Source organism: Mastigoproctus giganteus, chromosome 10 (genome assembly GCF_048544385.1).
Source record: "Mastigoproctus giganteus isolate SK-2022 chromosome 10, ASM4854438v1, whole genome shotgun sequence".
NCBI classification, from domain to species: Eukaryota; Metazoa; Arthropoda; class Arachnida; order Uropygi; family Thelyphonidae; genus Mastigoproctus; species Mastigoproctus giganteus.
The window spans coordinates 189,188,645-189,211,477 of record NC_143584.1 but is presented as its reverse complement, the minus strand read 5'-3'; the positions used below and the strand labels follow the sequence as shown (position 1 = coordinate 189,211,477).

At 35.7% G+C, this 22,833-nt stretch overlaps 1 protein-coding gene across 1 annotated transcript in view; it reads left to right on the top strand.

Annotated features, from left to right (window-relative positions):
- Positions 1-22,833, top strand: part of LOC150079662 (prolyl endopeptidase-like) — a 128,966-nt gene that overhangs the window by 57,863 nt on the left and 48,270 nt on the right. The window contains 3 exon segments of the mRNA XM_090383385.1: positions 194-274; positions 10,633-10,746; positions 15,644-15,792. Coding sequence (XP_090239511.1) covers positions 194-274; positions 10,633-10,746; positions 15,644-15,792 — 344 coding nt within the window.

Here is a 22,833-nt window from a genome sequence, read left to right as displayed (position 1 = left end):
TTTATATGATTTTTCGGTCTCCATGAAGCAAAGCATTTTATACAGATGTCTTTTTTGAAATCTGTTTTTAATCACAATGACAGTATAAAATAATATAAAATCATTGTATTTACTATTACATAATAAAATTTTGATAGGAAAAATGCAAACTCTCATTTACTGTTTTTTTTTTTTTTTTTTTTATCTTATGCAGATTTTTTATCAGTTCATGTCTTTCTTAACACCAGGAATTATTTATCATTGTGACCTAACCACAAATGCCCTGCAACCAAAGGTAAATTATGTCAATTATAAATTTTATAGGTGGAGCATATGATTACATTGCAATTTTAATATTTATTTATAGTTTATATCTTTATTGTTATTTATTTTATTTTTTACTTTGTTCTTATTATTTATAATTAAGGTGTTTATTGCTGGTATTTATTATTAATCATGTAAAGTTGTGAAAAAAGAAAATAGTAATTGCATTGCATAAATTTTATAAATGCCTGATATTTGGAAAGATTTGTTATCAATATAACAATTTGCTTATTTTCCTCCATTCAGAACACTCGTTGAACTTGAATAACTCAAAGACTAAACAAGCTTTTGACCTGTTACCTTTTGCAATAGGTTTTATTTAGCAGTAAAATTGTGAATGGGGGAGATTCCAGAAAATTTTTTTACCTATTTTCAAATCCCAGGAATTGATTTAACACCATATTAAACTAACTTGCCATTTACTTTGAAAAGAAGACAATTTCTTAGCCTATGAAATCACAATCAACAAATTTCATGGTGAGACTTTCAAAAAGGTGACATTTATGCTCGGACAACTTTACATAGCAGTTTCCAGGTAAATATAATTTTTGTGCAATAATTTTAATTTTTTTTAAAGGACAGTATAGTCACACATGTAAAAAAAAAAATTGTCAAATTGCATTTTTATCCAAGTCCATCCCCCCTGACACCTTAGCTAGCAATGAAGAGAGCTGAGGGAAAGGTTTTTGTAATTACTTCAATATTAATCTTTACTTCTTTTCTGAAACAGTTTTGGTGAAATAGTTGCTGTGAGTATTCTAGTGATTTAATAATTCTCACATGCTTTGTTGTAGAGAAATGGAAATTTCACTACATTTTAATTTCATATAATTTACCAGCAATCACATCATTTCATATATGACTGTTGTCATATTAGAAAAATATTGTACTGCAGAAAATCTTAACAGTGGACAGCCAGCAATGCATGCTGGCTTTTTATGTCATGGTGAAAGAATGCAAAATGAAAAGGAAAATATAAATTCTGATATAGGCATTAGTTATTCATGTCATCTGATTGGAGAGGAGACAAGTTGATAGTTCAGCAGCAAAAAAAGTCGCTAAGAGTTAGGGCTGAAGATTAATGTGTGGGTGGGGGGGCAATAGTGGACTTGTGTGATAATGCATTGTCCTAGTAAGAAAGGATATCATGGAACAGCTTCACAAGTTCACTGTTAATTGAGCATAATACTGGCATATGATTTTGGCTGCATACTCAAAGTAATCAACAAGCACCACTCTCTGAGCGGGGCGCCTCCGTAGCCAGGTGGGAAGGAGCAGCAGTGCGTAGCACACGCTTCTTGATTAGACCGGGGTTCGAGCCCGTCACCACCAAATACGGAGGATGCGGAAAGGTCAGGGAATGACCACCGCATATTCCCGGAGCAATATGGCCTTAGTTGCTAATGCTCCTAAAAACCAAACAAAACAACATCTCTGAGCGGTGCTTGTTCATTACTTCTCAAGCACATCCAAAACATGGATATCATCACCTTACCAGATGACAGGATATGGAATTTATAGGATGGCAGAGATGTATGCTTCCAGGTAACTTTGATGCACTCATATCTCATCCACAGTTATGAAATGGAAAAGAAAGTTTCAAGAGTTCTTGTCTAAGTTTCTCAAAAAGATGTTCTGATGTTTTTTGCACGATAGGCATTCGGTACACTGGTTAATATGTGGACTTCACTAAGCAGAAAACTTTCCCAAATTCAGGAAATCTTGAAACTGAGAAATGTATCAATACTATATACACTGCCTTAAAAAACTCAGCAGTGTGTTTTAACAGTCATCTGATGATCTTTCTTCACCATTTCTTCCACTATTGCTAATGTTCCTCAATTGATAAACATTGATGGACAACCCAACAGCACTAGTCTTCACATTCATTTCCACAAGTAATATTTGTATACCACTTGGTAATGGTATGCAAATTTTACTAAATAAATGAAATAAGTGGAGTGGTCCCCTAATGTTGCTAATACATCAAACTCTGCCAAAAAGAAAAAACTCTATTAGCACTATGATATCATTACACAGGCACATCTATTAAATGATGGCCCTACATATAAATTTCAAGTTTGTCCAAATAATATGTCTAGGTCATTTTATCAACTTTTTGGGCTATTCTTCAGGCATGTTACGTGTATATCACATGTGAAATTATCTATCATAGGGTAAAAATTCAGAATCAACTGTCCACTTCTATACAGCAAGGCACAAATGGCTTTTAGGAAACAAAACATTGATATACACACTTCTTAATTCAATGAATTATATGGCTAAAGATTGTTCTTTCTTTTCCCTTGCCTCTTAGGTCTACCAGAGTACTTCATGGAAGAGAAAAGAGCTCTGATTTTGAAAAGAGACCTTGTTTGTGTGCTAGAAGGCTGGCCCACATTGAATGCTTTGGTACAATATGGATCGCATTAGATTTGATACCTTTAAAGAGGCATCATGTCTTATTTATATCTTCTTAATAATACAACTTCAAAAATTTTCATGAATCATAGTTACATATTTTCTATCCGAAAATATGTAACGAAAAGTAACAGCTCTCAAAGTGGATATGTAAGTGGAATACAGTTATAAACAAATGTTTCTGAGTAATACAAACATTGTATTACTCAGAAACATTACAAGACATATAAGCAATATAATTCTTTATTAAACATATCCAAATACAGCCACTCCCCGATTAACGTAAGGGTTGCATTCTGCAAAACTCTACATAAGTTGGAATTTCCCCCATGCTTGTGCAGCACTCGCAACTGTGCTTGATGAATTGATTGAATCAAAAAAGAAATGTTCGACAAACATATAAATAGAATTATTTATTGTATTTATTCAATTTTTTATCTCATGCGCAGGAAAAATTACAAAAGCAATTTAAAAAAATTTCAAAATTATAAAATTAGAAAAAAAAGAGAGGAGACAGGCATAACATCAGTAAGTTTTACCTCTCTAGCATCGTTGCCAGAATCAACATCTTCAGCTGATAAGTACGCTGCTGTGGAGATTTAGAAGGGGTCAGTCGCTCAACCTTATGAAAGAACATATTAATGGATGACTGGACAGTGGGTTTTTTCTTTTCATCATAGATTTTTTTGTAGCAAGCAAACATATCATTCATCCTTCTGTTAACTTTTAAGAATCGGTTGCTGTCAGAATCCATTTACTCAAACCGATTGCCGATGCAATTTCAAGAAATGCCATTGCCATCTCTCTGGTGATGAAGCGTCTCAGCTCCTCATTTGGTTCATCTTGAACTTTGTCAGCATTTTATTCTTTCACTATCGCTGCCTGCAAGTGAATAAGTTCTTCGTTAGATAATTCCTTCTCTTCTTCCTCTAACTCCTCCACGTCTTTGGCAACAACCTCCAACTGAAGTAGCTCTGCAATCTTTACAATCTTATCTGTAACCTCTTCTTATGATTCATCTTTTTTAAACCCTTCGAAGCCTTTTACGTGCCATGGGCATATTTTTTTCCCTGCGCCATTTAAACAACTTTTAGTAATTTCTGCCCAGGCCTTATTAATGCTTGATAAATATTGTAAGATTTCCAAAAGTCTCTTAACATAAAATTTTTCTCACCGTCTACTGCAGACAATGCCTGAGCAAATGTTGTGCATAAATAGCATGCTTTTAAATTCAAAATAACATCCTTGATACCTAGGTTGGATGAGTTAAGTCGTGTTTGGCGGTAGAAATGTGACTCTCATGTTCGAATTGAAATCATCTAGATGTGTAGGATGTCCAGGAGCATTATCTAATAGAAGAAAAATCTTGGAAGGAACGTCATTGTCTCTACAATATTTTTCAACCTCGGGAATGAAGCAGCATTTAAACCAATCCTCAAAGAGATATTATTATCCATGCTCTCTGGTGCAATCAGAAATGCATGGGTAGGGTGACATTATTGATGCCCTTAAATGCACGAAGATTTCCAGAATGGTACACAAGCAGTGGTATTAATCTGTAATCTCCCGCTGCATTAGCCCCAAGCAAGAGTGCAGCCTTATCTTTTGAAGCCTTGAAATCTGGCATTGTCTTTTCCTCTTTGGCAGTCTATGTTTGATCCGGCATTTTTTTCCAATACAGAGCAACCTTGTCAACATTGAAAATTTGCTGCATTGTATAGCTGCCTTCATCAATAATTTTTTCCGACACATGACAAAATTTCTCTGCAGCTGCAGAATCGGCACTAGTGACTTTACCGCATACTTTAATGTTTTGGAAACCAGCGCGATGCTTGAACCAGTTAAACCACCCATTGCTTGCCACGAACTTGGCTTGGGGTTTGCCGTACTAATCCTTAATATCTTCATAAATACTTCTTGCTTTTGTTTGAATGGCCATTGGACTCAGGGGCATTTGCTTCTGAATCTGAATTTCCATCTATATTATTAATAGCTGTTCCATCTTCAATATAGCACCTGAACCCTGTTTTGTGATCACTGTTGATCTTAAGTGCGTCGATCCTTCGACATGTTGTTTTATACCTGCACTGTCCGTTAAAATAGTATTCACTGTTGAAGCAGGGAGACCTAATTCCCTTGCAGCAGATGACAAGCTTTGTCCTACTCCGTACTTCTTAATTAATCATATTCATTTCTAAATCAATTTTGTTTCTTTTCCTGGCACTGCCAGCATTTGCACTTTCTGTTGGTCCCTTTGCCTTCATCATTTTGATACGTAAATAGGAATGAAGAGAAGTTTCTGAAAATCTGTTTTTTATGTGATTGAAGATTTCAGTGAAGGGGAACACATTTCACCATAATACCGTAATGTAAAAACCCACAGAATTCCAGTTCGAGATTATCACAGATGCAATAAGATTGAGTTTACTACACATTTATAATAGATTGCGCTAACAGAAATGTCCAATAAACTGGAAGGTGCAAATTGTTTTATGGTAGTGACCTCTAGAAATGTGTTTTAGAAAAATATCACAAAGGCATTCAAAATTGATTCTTATAGCGGAATGTATGATAATGATGAAAGTGTAGCGCAATTTCCATTATAAAAATGACCTCTTAGAGAGGTAAATAGCTTAGTTATACAATGAAAATTTCAACTTCAGAGGTCTTGGAATGAATTGCTAAAAAAAAAAAAATGTGTTATTGGATTCACATTATGATACTTCCATTTATTCCTACGGGATGCAAAATACGTTTCCATATTTTTTTGAGTTTGCACCGGCCGGCAAAAACTCACGTAAAATCAAATTTACGTAAGTTGAGTATTAAATAAGTCGGAATTCCTGAATTTACAGATGCTGAGAAACAAAACAAAGCAGATCATACTTAGACCATGATTTGCCCAATATTTTCTTTTTATGAATGATATTCACTTATAAGAGGGAACTTGGAGATCCAACTTCCTTAGGGCTTCAGTGAGGATGCCCATACTTCAACATGTAGTAGTTCAGTGCATTGCCAATGCCCATGTACATTTTTCATAAAACCAGCAGTGAAATTAGATAAGAGGAGAAAATATGCCCTCATTTATTATTAATCAAAACAAGAAAAGGTAATGCCATATAATAAGAAACTGTAAAGGGAAATAGTGGGCCAGTAAATCAGAGTCTTATAATAGGGGATTTTAATTTCCCAGATAGACTGGAATTTGTGGGTTGGTCACTCACACACTAGCAAGGCTTTTGTGGATTTATTGGATGATTGTTTTCTACATCAGCATGTTCGGGAGGCAAATAGAGGGAGTAATAATCTTGATCTGATTATCAGTAGTGATTCTTGATGCATTAAGAATCTGCAGATAAAGGAACCACTAGGTGGCAGTGATCACAGTGTGCTGAAGTGGGATTTACTCAGAGGTAACTACCATCAGTGGTAAAGGGAAGGATTTTGCTTTCGTAGAGGGGACTACAATGGGCTGAGACATATTTAAATTCTATACAGTTGGTAACATCACCAACTGATGATGTTACCAACCGCAAATTCAAAATGGGAAGCATTCAAAGAACTTACCTTGGAAGCTACTACGCTTTGCATACCAACTAAGAAATATTGTTCAAGGTTTAAGCCTAAATGGATGTCAGATCAACTAAGGCAACATATGCAGAGAAGAAAAATGCATGGGATACATAAATTAATGGGTGACATGGAAGCCTATGATAGATATAAGCTGGTCTGTAACCAAGTCACAAAGGAGATTAGGCAGGCAAAGGCAGATTATGAGAAATCCTTGGCAAAGGATGCAAAGAAAAACAGAGTTCTTTATCTATGTAAACTCTAGAAGGAAAGAGATGAATCAGATTGGTCCACTGGATATTGATGGTTCAACAGTTGAGGATCCTGCTCAGGTGGCTAACAAATTAAGCAAGTATTTTGCATCTACATTCACACATGAGGAGTTATTCAGGAAGGGGAATGCCAGAGGTGAAGTAAACTCTGGCAGTGAGCTAGATGATTTTGTAATAACTGAGAGGAAAGTGGAGGAGAAATTGTTGAGGATAAACATAAAGGCACCTGGGGTGGATGGGATCTATCCAGTTATATTAAAGGAGGCAGCAAAGGAAGTAAGCAAACCCTTAGCCATAATTATGAGAGCTTCTTTGGACTCAGGGGAGGTACCCATAGACTGGAGATGTGCAAATGTGACCGCAATTCACAAAGGAGGATCAAAGGCTGACACAAGTAATTATAGACCTGTGAGTTTAACTTCTGTTCCATGAAAATTAATGGAGGCACTAGTTAAAGAAGCACTGCAGGATCATCTAGACAAGACTTCAGTTATAGCTCGAACACAGCATGGTTTTGGTAAGGAAAAGTCTTGCCTGACCAATTTGATTGAATACTATGATGCAGTCGCAAAAGAACTGGATGCAGGGAATAACTTTGATATTATATATTTGGATCTTAGAAAGGCTTTTGATACTGTTGCACATGGAAGACTGCTGCACAAAGTGGAGCAGTGTGGCATTGGAGGCAAATTTCTGCTATAGATAAAGGGATGGTTGAGGGGAAGAAGACAGAGTGGTAATCAATGTACACTGCTCATCGTGGATTAATGTTATTAGTGGAGTCCCTCGGGGTTCAGTGTTGGGTCCATTATTGTTTTCTATATTTATAAATGATATTGATGATGGTATATCAAACTTAATGTTCAAGTTTGCAGACGATACAAAGGTTGACAGGGTTGTTAAGGACACTACTGATGCTATGCTGCTGCAACAGGATCTAGAAAGGTTGAGCAGATGGGCTGAGAGATGGCAAATGAAGTTTAACATTGACAAATGTAAAGTACTACATACGGGAAACAGCAACCCCAGAGCAACGTAACAACTCTGTGGTACTACACTGACAATGGTAGAGAATGAAAAGGACCTGGGAGTAATTGTGCGGGCAGATATGAAGTTCTCTGAGCAGTGCAGACAGGCTGCAAGAGTAGCTCATGGTGTCTCGTCAATGATATACAGGGATAAGGAGGTGATTATTCCCTTGTATAAGGCAATGGTCAGGCCACACCTTGAGTACTGTATACAGGTCTGGAGGCCTCATTTCAAGAAGGATGTAGAGCTGCTGGAACGAGTACAGAGAAAGGCAACAAGATTAGTGAATGGAACAAAGGATTGCTCTTATGAAGAAAGGCTTAAGTTTTGCAAATTACAGTGTCTGGAGACTAGGACCGGCAAGGTGATCTGATAGAGGTGTATAAAGACTTGACTGGTTTGAGCATGCTCAATGTCGATAGGATTCTTCCTCTTGCTCAGAATAATCACCTGAGAGGACATAAATTCAATTTGAGGAAAGACAGATGTAGGATAGATGTGCGGAAATTTGCCTTTAGCCTGCGGATAGTTGGTTGGTGGAATAGACTTCCATCCCTTGTTATGGAAGTTGATAGCCTAAATAAATTTAAGACTCAGCTGACAGGTATTTTGATCGAATGGAGGGGTGAAATGGAAGTGGTTTTTTTTTTTTTTTTTTTTTTGGCTGATGCTGCACAAGCTTGCTTTCTTGCATCATATGCCTCTACTAAGGCTAATTCTAATGCTAATCTCTATTATGTCTATCAGTATTACATAGATATCACAGTGGCTGTCTATGAACTGTTCAATATTGATCAAAATGGAATTAAGTTGACAAATTTTATTAAGAAATTTAATTAAAGCTTTTCATTAAAAAGTTTAAATCTGTCTGCTTAGATTTAGATGGTCATGTTATATGCATGAGGATACACAGTGAAAGCAAAGCTAAAAGATGACACTTTTAGCTCCTTGTGAATAATTTTCTACATTGTTGTGTATATTTTTCCCATAATGTGTATTATATTGTAAACCTTTTTGTGTCAGGCAAAAACTCTTGTACTTGTCATAGAAGTTGAATCCCACGGGAGCTTGAAACCCTCCTAAAGGTAACCTGACCTTTTTTCTTTAGAATCACAGTTGGACTAGTGGATAAATTGGTTATTAAAGAAAAAAAAAAAAAAAAAAAAAAAAAGGCAAAGGAAGCCCACACAAGAAGCACAGCAAACTTCGAAAAAAGTTTACTGGTGAAACTACGTTACAAACATTTTTTACGATGCCAGAACTTCCAATATGACTCTGTTCGTGATTCAATTAGTTAATTCAATTAGCGATTCTAAAGAAAAAAGGTCAGGTTACCCCTCCCCATCCACTTTGGGAGGGTTTCAAGCTCCCGTGGGATTCAACTTCTACTCCAGACCGATAACACCCGCCATCTGTTTACCGAGTGAGCAACAATACAAATGCCATTATGGCAAAGTACTTTTACCTGTAAATTTCATTGAACTTTTGCATGCTTCTCGTGCAGGCTTTCTTTACCTTAGCTGGGATACCTACCAAGTAATGGGTAGGCCCACCTTTTGCCCGTTAAGGGCAGTCACCGGGCAAGGTATAGAGTTCACAGCATCCCAAATATGCTCCACAGGGTTCACATTCGGTAAATGAAGCCATTCTATGGTGGTAAAATCTGTGGAATCTTCTTAGAAATGTGTTCTAGTTGCCACGGCTATGTGAGGAGGCACATTGCCCTGTGGGTGCAAGATGACCATTAAGGGATGCAGATGGTCTGCAAGGATGGACAACACGTAACTTGGACCATTCAGAAATGCATCTAGATGTACCAGAGATCCCAACGTGTGCCAGTTGAACATACCCCAGACCATTACCAACTGTCCACCTGCCTGAACAGTTCTTCGTTGACATGATGGGTGCATAGTTTCATGTGGCTTCCACCAGATACACACCCTCCCATCCACTCGAAATAACTGGACTCATCGGACCAGGAGACCCATCTCCAATAATCCAAGGTCCAGTGCCAATGTTCTTCTGCTGGGTTGAGACAAAGAGTCCTGTGTCATGGTATTAGCAATGAGACTCTGGTGGATCGGCAGCTCCCATAACCTATTGTGGCTAATGATCACCTGATGGCCTTGTTGGTTCATCCACTAGTGAGATGTTTCTGGAATCTCCCTCGTGGAAGTCAGTGGTGATTTGTGCCATTGTCGCTCTCCGGTTGGCTGAAATAATACGAGACAGACATCAACAGCCACGTTCATCCACCACCTTTCTCCACCCACAGTAGTGTCCATGATATGTTATTCCAGAAATGGCATATTCCCGATACACTCTTGATAGTGCAAATTTCTGTACCACCTCTGCGTGCCCAATATGTCGGGCATCCCTCTTTCATATTCGGTTAACTCGTGATGTTTATCCATACTGACATCGAATTACCATCTACGTGGATGCAGTATACTTATATACCTGCCAAGCGGTGGGTTCATCCACTAGCGAGAGGGATGACAGTGTCGTGTTGCCCAGGAACTAGGTATCCCATGAATTCCATCCTTTCAGTGTGCAGTACATTCACATTAAACATATTTAATCTTGTAGAACATGATATACAGTAAACAGTTAATCACAATATTGATTTAATGGATTGCAACATTTTATTAGTAATATTAATAATATTTTATTAATCTCTTTATTACAGAATGTACAGGCAGTTGTAATTATCTACTTTACCAGTTTATTCAAAAGTAAAATCCTACTCTATAGAGAGGTACAATATAGAAAAACATCATTAAATAAGTAAAGGATTAACCCCACTGTTTTTCTTTTGTTCTTTTTTTATTCTTATCTTAATTTTTTTTAGCTATTTTGTTTAACTAAAAAAAAATTCTCTATTTTTATATTTTAGCATTTCTCCTGTTTATATACAGCACAATTTTTATGTGATTTCCCAATTTTTTGTTGTGTTTAAGAATACTTCCTTTACAATTATACTAACATATGAGATTAATGAATTATAGCTTTTTAATACTTATTTGTATTAAAGGTATTCAGAGAGATAAAAGTAGACGGTTTTGATTCATCAAAGTTTACTACAACTCAAGTCTTCTATTCCAGTAAGGATGGAACAAAAGTACCCATGTTTATTGTTCATAAAAATGTAAGTTATTATAATCTATTTAGTATATTAGTGAAAATTTTAAGTAAAGTTTTTGTGTAGGTGACCTGGCTTTTCTCGATAGAGATGATTTGTGACATATTAGGAAATACATATTTTAATATGCTTGGTTCGAATATTATAAGTTAAACTGCAATATCCTAAGCCATGAATGGATTGCTTATACATTTATTTTAAAAAATGTAATTTTAAATTTGTGAAAAGCTTCCATTGCCTAAATCATATGCATAACTGATAGCGCTCCAGGTTTATGATGGAGAATCCAGTTTTTTTACTTGATTTGACCCCTTTTCCATCTCACTGCCATAATATAGTTGGTGACAAAGATTTTCCCGGTCTATTTATTTATTTTTTTTAAATCTACATTAAAATTAAAATTTTTTTGAAAATATTGCAAAATTCTGCTTGTTTTCATTAATGAATTGGTTCTGCATTTCTAATTTGCAGTGTAGACCAACCAGTGTTAGTCTACATTGCAAAATAGAAATTCAGTATAATAATATTGTTCTCCATTATGTATGGTACGATCAAAGCTAATTAACAATGTCTTTCAGTAAGATGCTAGAGAAATATGATGTAAAATTTCATGAAACATATTTTCCGTGTGTGTTGTAAAAATCTGAAAATGGTAACACATTTGCTTATGTACACATGGTATTTCAATTTCAAGTGGCAAGAAATGTGATGTGATCAGATATTTGCAAAAAAAATAAGCATAAGGACATCATACAGTGCATAGAAAAAAAAATACAAAAATTGATATATCATTTCGTAGTGATGTGATGTGATATTATATCATAGAATATGATATGTTCAGCATGTACCATATCCTATGATACATGCCAAATTTTTATTTGTATCTTTTGTAATAGAACATAATCTATTTCTGAATTGTGCCAATCATTGTGTATTGTTCAGAAATGTTTCTCAATAGTTAAATAGCAAAAAAAATATGACTGTGTAAGAACAAAAACAACAGGCATTGTGCATTGTTAGCATAGATAGAAAAAGAAGAGGGTAGTGATGGCTCTGAAAAGTGAGCCATTTTCAGTAGTTACAGATGGCAGTAATCAAAGTGATTCTAAGTGATATCTCATTGTAATAAAAGCTATACCTTTTGTAATAAAAAATAAAAAAAAATTCAAAAGCAGCTTCCTCTCAGTGCTGACATTGGACATCTTCTGAATGGCCTGAAAGCATACGATTTTCTTGCAAAAAAAACTAGAGTAGTGAGGGTATTGAAAAAGAAGATTCGAGTATTTTTTTGGTAATAGACTGTCTATTCATCTTATTAATTTGTGTTCTGAAAAGGGAACTTCATGCCCTCCTGTGAAAGTTGATAATGCTTGGTAGACATTTATTACTATCTGGAGAGAAGTGATAAAAGGAAAGACAGAGATTTAAACATTTAACTGATGCATACTGAAGAAAAAAAGATTTTGAAGCATGTGTGCATGTTGGCTGTCTTTGGTGAAATGTGTAGCCAGACTTTTAGAACAGTGCAACCTTTGACAAATCTGTTTGATATCTAATTAATGCAATGCTATAAGTATCTATTTCCAAGTAAATAAATCTTTATTGTTGCAAAGCAAGGTACAGGTAGTATACAGTACTTAAAACAGTATTACTCATCATAGCGACATAGCCAGGCAATCCGAAAAAAAATGTGATTAATGAGTAACAAAAAGGATTAATAAAGGTTAACAGTGTAAACAATTTAATTTTTTTTTTTTGATTTGGTAGTTGTTGGCGCATCGGCTTCTGTGGCCATATTGCACCTCCCAAGGTTTTTGCAGTACTTTGATCCAAGCCCGAAGCGGGAATCGAACCCGCGACCTTTGGGTTGCCAGGCAGGTACTTTACCCACTCAGCTAACCCGGTCGGCAATTTAATCATTCGTAATAGCTTTGAAAATTTAGAGCATAAAGCTTCAGGCCTATCCAACTTATAAACTTAAGATAATAATACAGTGAATTCCAGCCACTGGTTAATTGGGGTAAATCTAAAAAAAAAAAAAAGAACCCAATCGAGAAAATAGCCAGGGTTTACTTTGCTTAATTGCGACAACATGCCGTTTAATCAGGGCTGGAGACCTCAGCACTGGAGATTACCCTATGATTGTCTTTGGCCATACTACGTGGTTTGGTTGGATTTCTGGAGGTAACAACCAAAAAACAATTAGCAATCACCTGTTTATTGTGCTTTTCTGTTAGTGCAATTTATCATGAACTGATAGTAAACTTGATCTTATTGAATTTGCGATAATACCAACAGCTGGAATTCTGTGGGTTATTATGGTTAAATGTGTTTACACTTCCATGGAATCTGCAATCATAAAAAAATTAATTTTCAGAATCTTCTCTTCATTCCTATTTTTAAAGCTTCGTAACTTGTTACTCCATTCTCACTTGTGCGTGTCGTGTTACTTGCAATTTGTGTGTGCCGTGTTCTTTGTTATTTATTGCTTATCTTTTTAGAGTTTTAAATTTTAATCCCACCCACAAATGTCAGTGAACAGAAATGTCAACTAGTTAGTATGTACATATTACAGTACATATTAATTATTCCAATTTTCACATAACATTTAATTGCATAACGGGTAAAGTAATAACGGGTAAATTTGTGCTTAATATATCTTTACTTTTATAGCCTGTGGATGATATTCCTCCTATTTTTGCTAATTAGAATCGCTGTTTAATAGAATTAAAATTCAATTCACAATGATCGGCTCTTACTACAAATCGTATAATGAACGGTACTTTACTGTGGTGACTCCATCCTAACATGATTTGATTGTACAGTGAACCAATTGTGAAGCGGGGGGTCCATTGTATTTTTAACATTTTTTTACGTGAAACCCTGGATAATTGGGGCAACCACTTAATCGGGTCAAAATGCACTAGTCCCAATGTGTCCCAAATAACCGGAATCGACTGTACTTAGTATAGTTAATACAGTGCATGCCACTTATTGTGATCATAGGTAGTGTTATCATTCATATAATGTTATCACTTTTATTGAAGTCCCAGTCAGACATCTACTAATACATAGAAAAAGCATTGTTTATTGTAATCAGCACTTCCTTTTTTTGCCTTCTAGTGGTTTATGCATGTGCAGTGGAAGCGATTATGCAACATCCTGATTTGTCCTTGAAGTCAAACAACATGTTGCATTATATTTATGCGACATGTGTGACTAGTTACTGATGTTGCTTTGTACAGTTCATATGGCTGTTGATGTCATTGCTTCATGAAAGAAAGTACTGTCTGTGCTCCTACCAGTGACCATTTTACAGTAGAACATTAATCTTCTAATTCTTGATTTTAATATTTTCCTTATTTGTTTTTAATGATTTTTATGGATTTGCAGAAACATTTAAGTTTTTAATTTTTATTGGATAGAAAGAAAACATGAAATGTTTCATTTCTGTCCAATAAAATCATGCATATTATAAGGTTTTTGCTATGATACTGTGTGACACTGAGCCTCGTCATTTATTCTGGATTTATTTTTGTTTTGTCAATTACTGATGAGGACTTTGGGGTTTTTGTATATGGGAACTGTCCGCTGCAAAAATTATCATGACATTAAGCTATTAACATCATTACATGGAAAAAGTGTGTACTTGCATTAATAGAATTTATATTCCAATGATCAGCAACCTACTTTTGGAAACTATTATTGCAGAATAGCACATATGTACATCACTGTGAAAACTGATGGTATTGACATTTGTACATAATGACATTTAAGCAGTAGGTAGGGGATGTGATAATTCCTCCTCTTACACTAAGCTCCTCTGCATAATTAAATTGCACCATTTATTTAAAACAGAGATTAAGAATTTTTAAATGCGTTTATTAAATTTTTACTACTTTAAAGAGACATATAGGAGCATGTTTCATATTATTATACTGTTTTAACTACCGTATAATTGTGAAACTGCAGTCTTGAAGTAATATGTGGTAGTTGAGCGTGTTGCATGTTCCAGTCTATATGTTGCCACAAAAAATGTGCGTGGCCCATTCTTAATTGAGTGTTGTTATACTAACTGCTTTTTCAATTCGGTTAATTAGTTCCTATATTAATACTTTATTTAATTGCATGTTAATTTGCTTTTTAATTTTCTTAAGCTGTAAATTGAATTAGATTGAATTTTTATCACAAAGTGATAGCAGCAAATGAACTTTATTTATTATTTTTTTAAGAACACCAAATAAGTTGAACCCACTTAATTTGAAGGGTATATTTTTCTGTCTCTTGCATTTCAAGTTAATTGTTTGCTTCTTCTTTTCTGGAGAAGTAAATGAAAATGTGATAATAGGCCAATTCCTAAACCAGATCTGAGATTCAGAATAAATTATTATTAATCTGTGGAATTTATTTATTTTAAATTATTATTTATTTATTTTTTTTTTTTTTTTATAAAAATCCCCTATAAACTTTGAAGTCATTAGCTTGTCTGGAAAAGACTTTATTGACCCTTTTCAGTGCTGGATTGAGTTTTTTTGGAAGGAATATGATTTTCAAAATGAGATGTTTTTAGCAGTCAGGCATGAAAATGTATTGTGAGATATCTTGTTTATAGCATAGAATGGGTTAAAATCCATTTCTAACATAAAAATGAAGGTTTGAAACCCTCATCTTTTAATTGAAGAGCATCAGTATATCACTGAGGTTAGTCCTGACCAATGAATAAAGAGAACCGTTTATAATCAACTCTTAAGTATCAGTTACAGATTTCTGTGTCTTATTGTAGTAATTAGCTGTCATCTTTGCTGATAATTTAATGTGCTTTTTATTAGGAAATATTTAAAACTATAAAATAAAAATTCATTTAGTTGTCTTAACTTATAACATGACCTTGGTTTTCTTTTAGGATTTACAGTGTGATGGCAAGTCTGCTTGTTTATTGTATGGATATGGTGGATTTAACATAAGTATTCAACCATCCTTCAGTGTTGCTCGCATTATATTTATGCAGCATATGGGTGGAGTACTTGCTGTGGCCAATATCAGAGGTGGAGGGTAAAAAATATTTTTTTGTTTCTTTAATAAAGCAAGTCTACTGCTTTAGGTTGTGTACATTCTATATACAATATTTTTTCCCTTTATAATTAGGTTGCATTACACAGGTTTTTTGTCTTTAGAGAGTATATTACTGCATTTAAAATTGTGTATAGGTTTTTGATTGTCAGGAATTCCTATTTTCAGTAGTTTAGCAAAAAAAATTATGAGAGAAAAGACAGCAGACTTCAGTACACTTTCTAAGTGGCCCAGCTATGGTAAATTGGCAGAAATCTTTCATTATACAATGATGGTTTTCTATAATCTGAAAGTTTTATAGCTTTCTTTAGGACAGATTTTTACTGTATTTGTGGGTGGCTAAACTCTCATTATCCTTAAATTTTGATTTAACTGAACTATATTATGCCAAGTGGGCATATTAGTGAAATTTAAGAAGCTAGGAGGGGATCTGTATCTGCATCATGATTTGTGTTAAAATTCAATATGTATGGTCATTCAAAAAAAAAAAAAAAAACCCAAATCATCCCTCACTGCTGGTATATGCAATACACCAGTAGTGAGGGATGTTATTTTTCATAAACTGAGGTTCGGTAAACATTTTACCCTGGTTTAAAAAAAATCCTGGGCTCAGAAAGCATTATGAAAATTTCACTTGTAGAGGGTTCTTCAAAAATACTTTCTGTGTAACTTCTAAAATGCTGCTTACTTGCCAGACTGTTGACCCTTGATTAATAACATTGGATTCTCATCTAATTGTGTACCAACTTAGATTCACATTTTAAACATAGAAGTGATCTGCCTTTTATTGATATTACTAGAATTTCAATAGTTTATTTTTTTGTTAGAAAGTATTTTGGTAGATACTAATGAAAAGATGGTATATTCTTGCTGACCATACCTTGTCACCTCTGCCATCTAAGCACAGTCAAGATGTACAAAAATTTGTAAATTAAACTGAAAATACTACAGAATATTACATGCCTACTGAGATATACTTTGTCTCCTTTTTAGTTACTTAGGAGACACTTGATTAGTGCAATTTTTTTCTGCCAGGGACTCCCCCATATTCTCTTTAGGAACCACAAGACCTCAGTGAATGTAAAGGCCTTGCTCCCTTGATGGGAACTAAAACATCCTCCATGACATTTCACTGGTTTCACCATTTGCTACTTGTTTGGAAAGGTTTGGGTTCAAATCCTATTGGAGGTTGGAGAATTTCTTAGATTTGCTAACTTAAATCAAAACTGTAGTTAGCAGATCTCAGGCAGAGGGAGTAGGGTGCCTCCCCTTCATATGTTTATCTGGGTTTTTCAGCACTTAATAATGTGCAGATATGCTGTGCATTTCAACATGGGAACATCTACTTGTATAGACATGAGACATACCAAACCACATGAACTAGATTACTGGTGGAACTGGTGCAACAGCCCAAGTAATCTAGTTCATATGGTTTGGTATGTCTCATGCTATCAGCATAAAATTTTTATAAATAAAAATTTTATGCTGATAGCACGGGCCTTAAACATTATTGAGTGTTATTCATAAAATGGAATAATACCTCTAAAGGTATAATTAACTGTTGAACAGCAAACTAACCCCAGGTCAAATTTTGTAATATTGAAAAGATTTTAGAGAGCATAAGAAGTGACAGTTGGTTAGAAAACACTTAAGTCAAAATTTTAAATAAGTGAATAAATTTTACTTTATAAGTAAATGATACGTGGAGCTGCATCCAATCTTATAACAGACAGAGTTGCTTACATTGCAAAATACAAAATTTGTAAAATACCATTAATGAACTTGCCAATATTCTAATCTCTTTTGCCACTTACTAGGAAATACCCAATAAATGCAAATTGAGTGCCAAATCTAGAAATAAAAATATGTATATAATGAAATTACATGTAAAATTAGAAAACTAGTGCAAGCCCTCACTATCTAAATTAGCTGTAATTGTCTAAGCCCATCTTTGGAGATAGGAAGAATTTTACTCACTCTTCATTTTGTCAGGAGCAAGACTAAGTAGCCTTAGGGAGCATATATGTAGTGCTTTTCTACATACAGTGAAACTTCTCCTAACGGACATTTTCAAATTCCCCAACTCTCCTCTATTGGTTTTAACGTGTTTTCAGCTTCTGTCTAGCGGACACTCTCTGTAACGGACATGGACAGGCAATCTGCACTGTTTCGTTTAGATTAGCACTTAATTTGATCTCCCCATAATGGACAGCGGGCGAGCTCACAGCCCTTTTTCTAGGAACGTTTCTTCCACGTATTGCCTCAATCGTGTTTATTTTCTATTTCCAATTCTCCGAATTTTAACAAGGTTTACGTCGCAGTTCTAAACCCTTTATTGGTTTTAACGTGTTTTCAGCTTCTGTCTAGCGGACACTCTCTGTAACGGACATGGACAGGCAATCTGCACTGTTTCGTTTAGATTAGCACTTAATTTGATCTCCCCATAATGGACAGCGGGCGAGCTCACAGCCCTTTTTCTAGGAACGTTTCTTCCACGTATTGCCTCAATCGTGTTTATTTTCTATTTCCAATTCTCCGAATTTTAACAAGGTTTACGTCGCGGTTCTAAACCCTTTTTCAAGAATTTTAAGGCACGTGTAAAACTTCTGATGAAGTCGGTGTGTGCAGGGGGGGGAGATTTTGTCGGCCTTTCATCTTTTGAGTTTGAGTTTTCAGTTTTGTTCAGTGTCGTGTGAAGTGCACAATGTCTTCTCGTAAACATTTAACTTTAAAAGATAAAGTCGAACTCATTAATGCGTATGATCGGCAAAAAAATAGTGTTCGCAATCTCGCTGCAAAATTCAAAATCGGGAAGACGCAGGTAAGCGACATCCTAAAGAAAAAAAATATGAACTGCTCAAACAATTTTGCAACACGGAAATTATCAGGTTCAAAAATCATTCCTGAAAACTGTTGGACTTCAAATTGACAATGTTTCGTATGAGTGGTTTTGTCGCGCATGTGCTAAAAAAATTCCCATTAATGGGCCTATTATTAGGGAAAAGGCTTTGGAGGTTGCGAAATCTATGGGAGTAAATGAGTTCAGAGCTTCTGTGGGATGGCTAGACAAGTTCAAAACTCGGCATAAAATTTCTTGGAAAACCGTAAGTGGTGAAGATGGATCTGTTGATACTGGGGTTGTAACAGAGTGGACCGTCAAATTGGAAGATTTATGTCGTGATTTTGAAGCTAAGGATATTTACAACTGTGACGAAACAGGGTTGTTTTTTAAAGAACAATGAGTTCTTCCTGAAAAAACAATGAGTCTAAAAAACCAAAAGTGCCAGGGCGGAAAAATTTCTAAGGAACGCATGACTGTACTATTGTGTACAAATATGCTGGGAGACTTTGACCAACCTCTTGTTATAGGAAAACCACAAAATCCTCGTTGTTTCAAGGGCATAAAGTTGAACCTTTTGAATGTTGACTGGAAGTCTAATAAAAAAGAGTGGATGACACGAGATATCATGAGCGAATGGATAAGTCACTTTAACCAAAACATGATTCGTCAAAACAGAAAAATTATTCTTTTCATGGATAATGCTGCATCTCACCAGCACATTGAATTGTCCAACATTCAAATCGTTTTTCTACCACCAAACATATCTACAGAGTGTCAGCCCTTGGATCAAGGGATAATAAAAATTTTTAAACTTCACTACAGAAAACGTGTTTTAAGACATCTCATTGCAAACACGAACGATGTAACTTGTGCGAGTGACCTTGCAAAGAAACTCAGCATCCTAGATGCGATTCAATGGATTTCCTCTTCAGTAAACGCAATTAGAAAACAAACTGTCGTGAACTGTTTTGTGAAGTCTGGCTTCTCAAACGCAAAAATTGAAGTTGTGAACAGCAATGTGGAGCACTAAGAAGAACAAGAACGTCAACATCTATTGATAATGTATGATACTTCCGCTACAAGTGACCCTGGCTAAAAGATATAGACTCGAACCTCACTACAGAAGATGGTGCCCTAGATATCAACGACATTATCATCGATATTTTTCAAGAAGTTCCTCATGAGGATGAAGAAATGGAAGGAGGTCATTCTGTCGAAGAACATATTAACGACGAACCACCGATGAAAATAGAAGAAGCGCTCAATACAAATCAATCGTTTAAAACTTGGCTAGACAAGTTCGAAACTCGGCATAAAATTTCTTGGAAAACCGTAAGTGGTGAAGGTGGATCTGTTGATACTGGGGTTCGGTTGATACTGGGAATTGGTTGTTGTATGTATTTTTCTTAAGATAAAGTCATAATATGCATAGCACAATTGTATGTATATTATTTACAAAAATATTGTGCAAAATCTGTATATAATATAATTTAATTTAATTTTACATTAAACGTTTAACGATTTTTCTTTATCTCTTGTGTATGTAATTGTATATTATTTACAAAAATATTGTTCAAAATCTGTATATATTTTAATTTAATTTTACATTAAACATTTAACGATTTTTCTTTCTTTTTTTTTTTTTCTCCCTCAGACTTCTTGTTAGTGGACACTTCTCTCTAACGGACAAATTTTCATTCCCCATGGCTGTCCGTTAAAGGGAAGTTTCACTGTATATGCTCCCTAAGGATCCTCCCATCAGAGTCTTGGGACGACTAGAGCCAAAAGTGAACAAGGAAAGCAGAGAGTGTAAAAATGCACATTTGTAATTCTTACATTTATGACCATTTTATTTCTCTCTATTTTAATGGCTTGAGAGGTTTAACTCTCCCATTGCTACTATCCTACCATTTTGAAAATGTTTCCCCCTTCCCTTTATTCTTTCATTGGTAATTTTTACAATTATGGTTAATACAGATAACACAGTACAATGCCATTTCTCTAATTCTACCTGTAATTTTACATTATATATTTTTATTTTCAGATTCAGCATTTTATTTGGACTTATTTAATATTTCCAATAATGTCATGTGAAACTTGTTAAGTGTTTCCGATGTTTCCCCAGTAACTAGTAAAATAGACTTGAATATTTTGCTAATGCTTTCCCTAGAAATTTTACACAGTTGCTGTACTAGCAATAGCCAAAAGATGGTTCATTGGCATAGAGTACTTCTCTTATTGTTCAATAAAATCTTGGATTAAATATTTAGCATTCTCTTTAACAGATGCTTATATTATTATAGGTCTCATTCTGCTTTATGCAGAACACTATTGGTAATATTTGGGCCCATACTGTCTCTAGTTACATTTTAGCCGTTGCCCCATACTATCAGTATAGAATTATTATTTCTATTCCAATTTGAGGATTATTTTCTGTTTTAAGTTTTTTTTTAACTTGGCTGTAAAATGGGTTAATCTCTAATAAAGGCAAATTCTGGATATTGCAAGTTACTGTTTCACAACATTTATTGCAGGTTATTTATTTAGTTGCTTATCAGTTCTCTCCACTCCCATAAATAGTTCAGTCTAACAAAACATTGCTGTCCTAACATTTCTGGTTTATTTTCCATAAAGACCACTATCTGCAGATATGAACAGTAGTTTTTTTTCTCAATTTTCATTTCCTTTGATTTCCAGATCAATACTTCACAGTTCAGGATGTTACAGTAGGACCATAGCCTCTTGGCATACCCCCAGTAGGAGGACTTCAGGTTTATTGAAATACTATTGTCCTTTCCTCTCATTCTTTGAGATCTTGCAGTTTCTTGGGTCCCCAGCTGAAAATTTTACTTTACATTTTGCATATGCACCTACAGACAACGCTAATTTTGTCCTAAATCTTAACAGCAAACAATTGTCCACTGACCAGATTGATCTGATCGCCTCCAGCATAAAGTTTGCCGTTCTACCGTCGAGACTGCCCATCACACAAATTCCCATGGAGGTGGAGGCATCCTTAGCCCACTTCCCTGAAGAGACTGCTAATGACATCCGCTTCAGAACAGCTTCTATTCTTCAACGTGTGCGCGCCAACTGGGCCAGCCGGGTGGGTAAGGTGCCTGCCTGGCAACCCAAAGGTCGCGGGTTCGAATCCCGCCTCGGGCTTGGATCAAAGTACTGCAAAAAACCTTCGGAGGTGCACTATGGCCACAGAAGCCAATGCGCCAATAACTACCAAAAAAAAAAAAAAAAAAAAAAAATCAACGTGTGCGCCCTACTAACCCTAACCTCAACCGTCGCCAGAACGCTGCTCTTAACTCCATCAGGAAAGACAACTCCATTGTTGTCCTTCCAGCCGACAAGGGATGCCATGCTGTTGTATTGGATCGTTCAGAGATCTGAACAAGGCTCTCACCTTTCTGCTTGATCCTAATGTCTATGAACCTGTACAGGATCCTCCCATCAGAGTCTTGGGACGACTAGAGCCAAAAGTGAACAAGTTAGTTTACGGGTGCTTCAAATCAGAGAAGACTTCCAGGTCCACACGTTGACAGTTTTGTACTACAGACTGCCAGCTCCCGCAATTTTATGGCTTACCAAAGGTGCATAAACCAGGCACATAATAATGCCTGGTTTATGCGCCAGGAGACAATGGGCCTAAGAGGCCCATTGTCTCCTGTTGCAATTCACCAACTTACAAGCTGTCAAAACATATCACCTGTCTCCTAACACCACTGGTGGGAAATACAGTCCACACTGTCTCTAACAGTGAAGAGTTCCTTCGCCTTGTCAAACACCTTACAGTTCCTGAAGACAAGATCATGACATCCTTTGATGTAGTCTCCCTGTTTACCTCCATACCAGTCAAACAGGCCGTCGTATGTGAGAGACAGCTTTTAGAGAATGAACCCAGCCTCTCAGATAGAACATCTCTATCTACAGAAGGTATCTGTGCCACTCTTAGCCAGTGTTTATTGAGCAATGTTGTCACATTGCTCAATAAACACTGGCTTGTCCTTGAGGTTGTCACAGACATTCTCTCAGATATACCAGACAAGCTGTACTTGCTACCTGGGAGTCTAAAACGCTGATGGAACTGATATTCGGGTGACACTCAAGTCAAGTGGACCCAATTTCGGTGAAGTCCGGACGGTCTGTGACAGCCAAATCCTCTGCTTGCA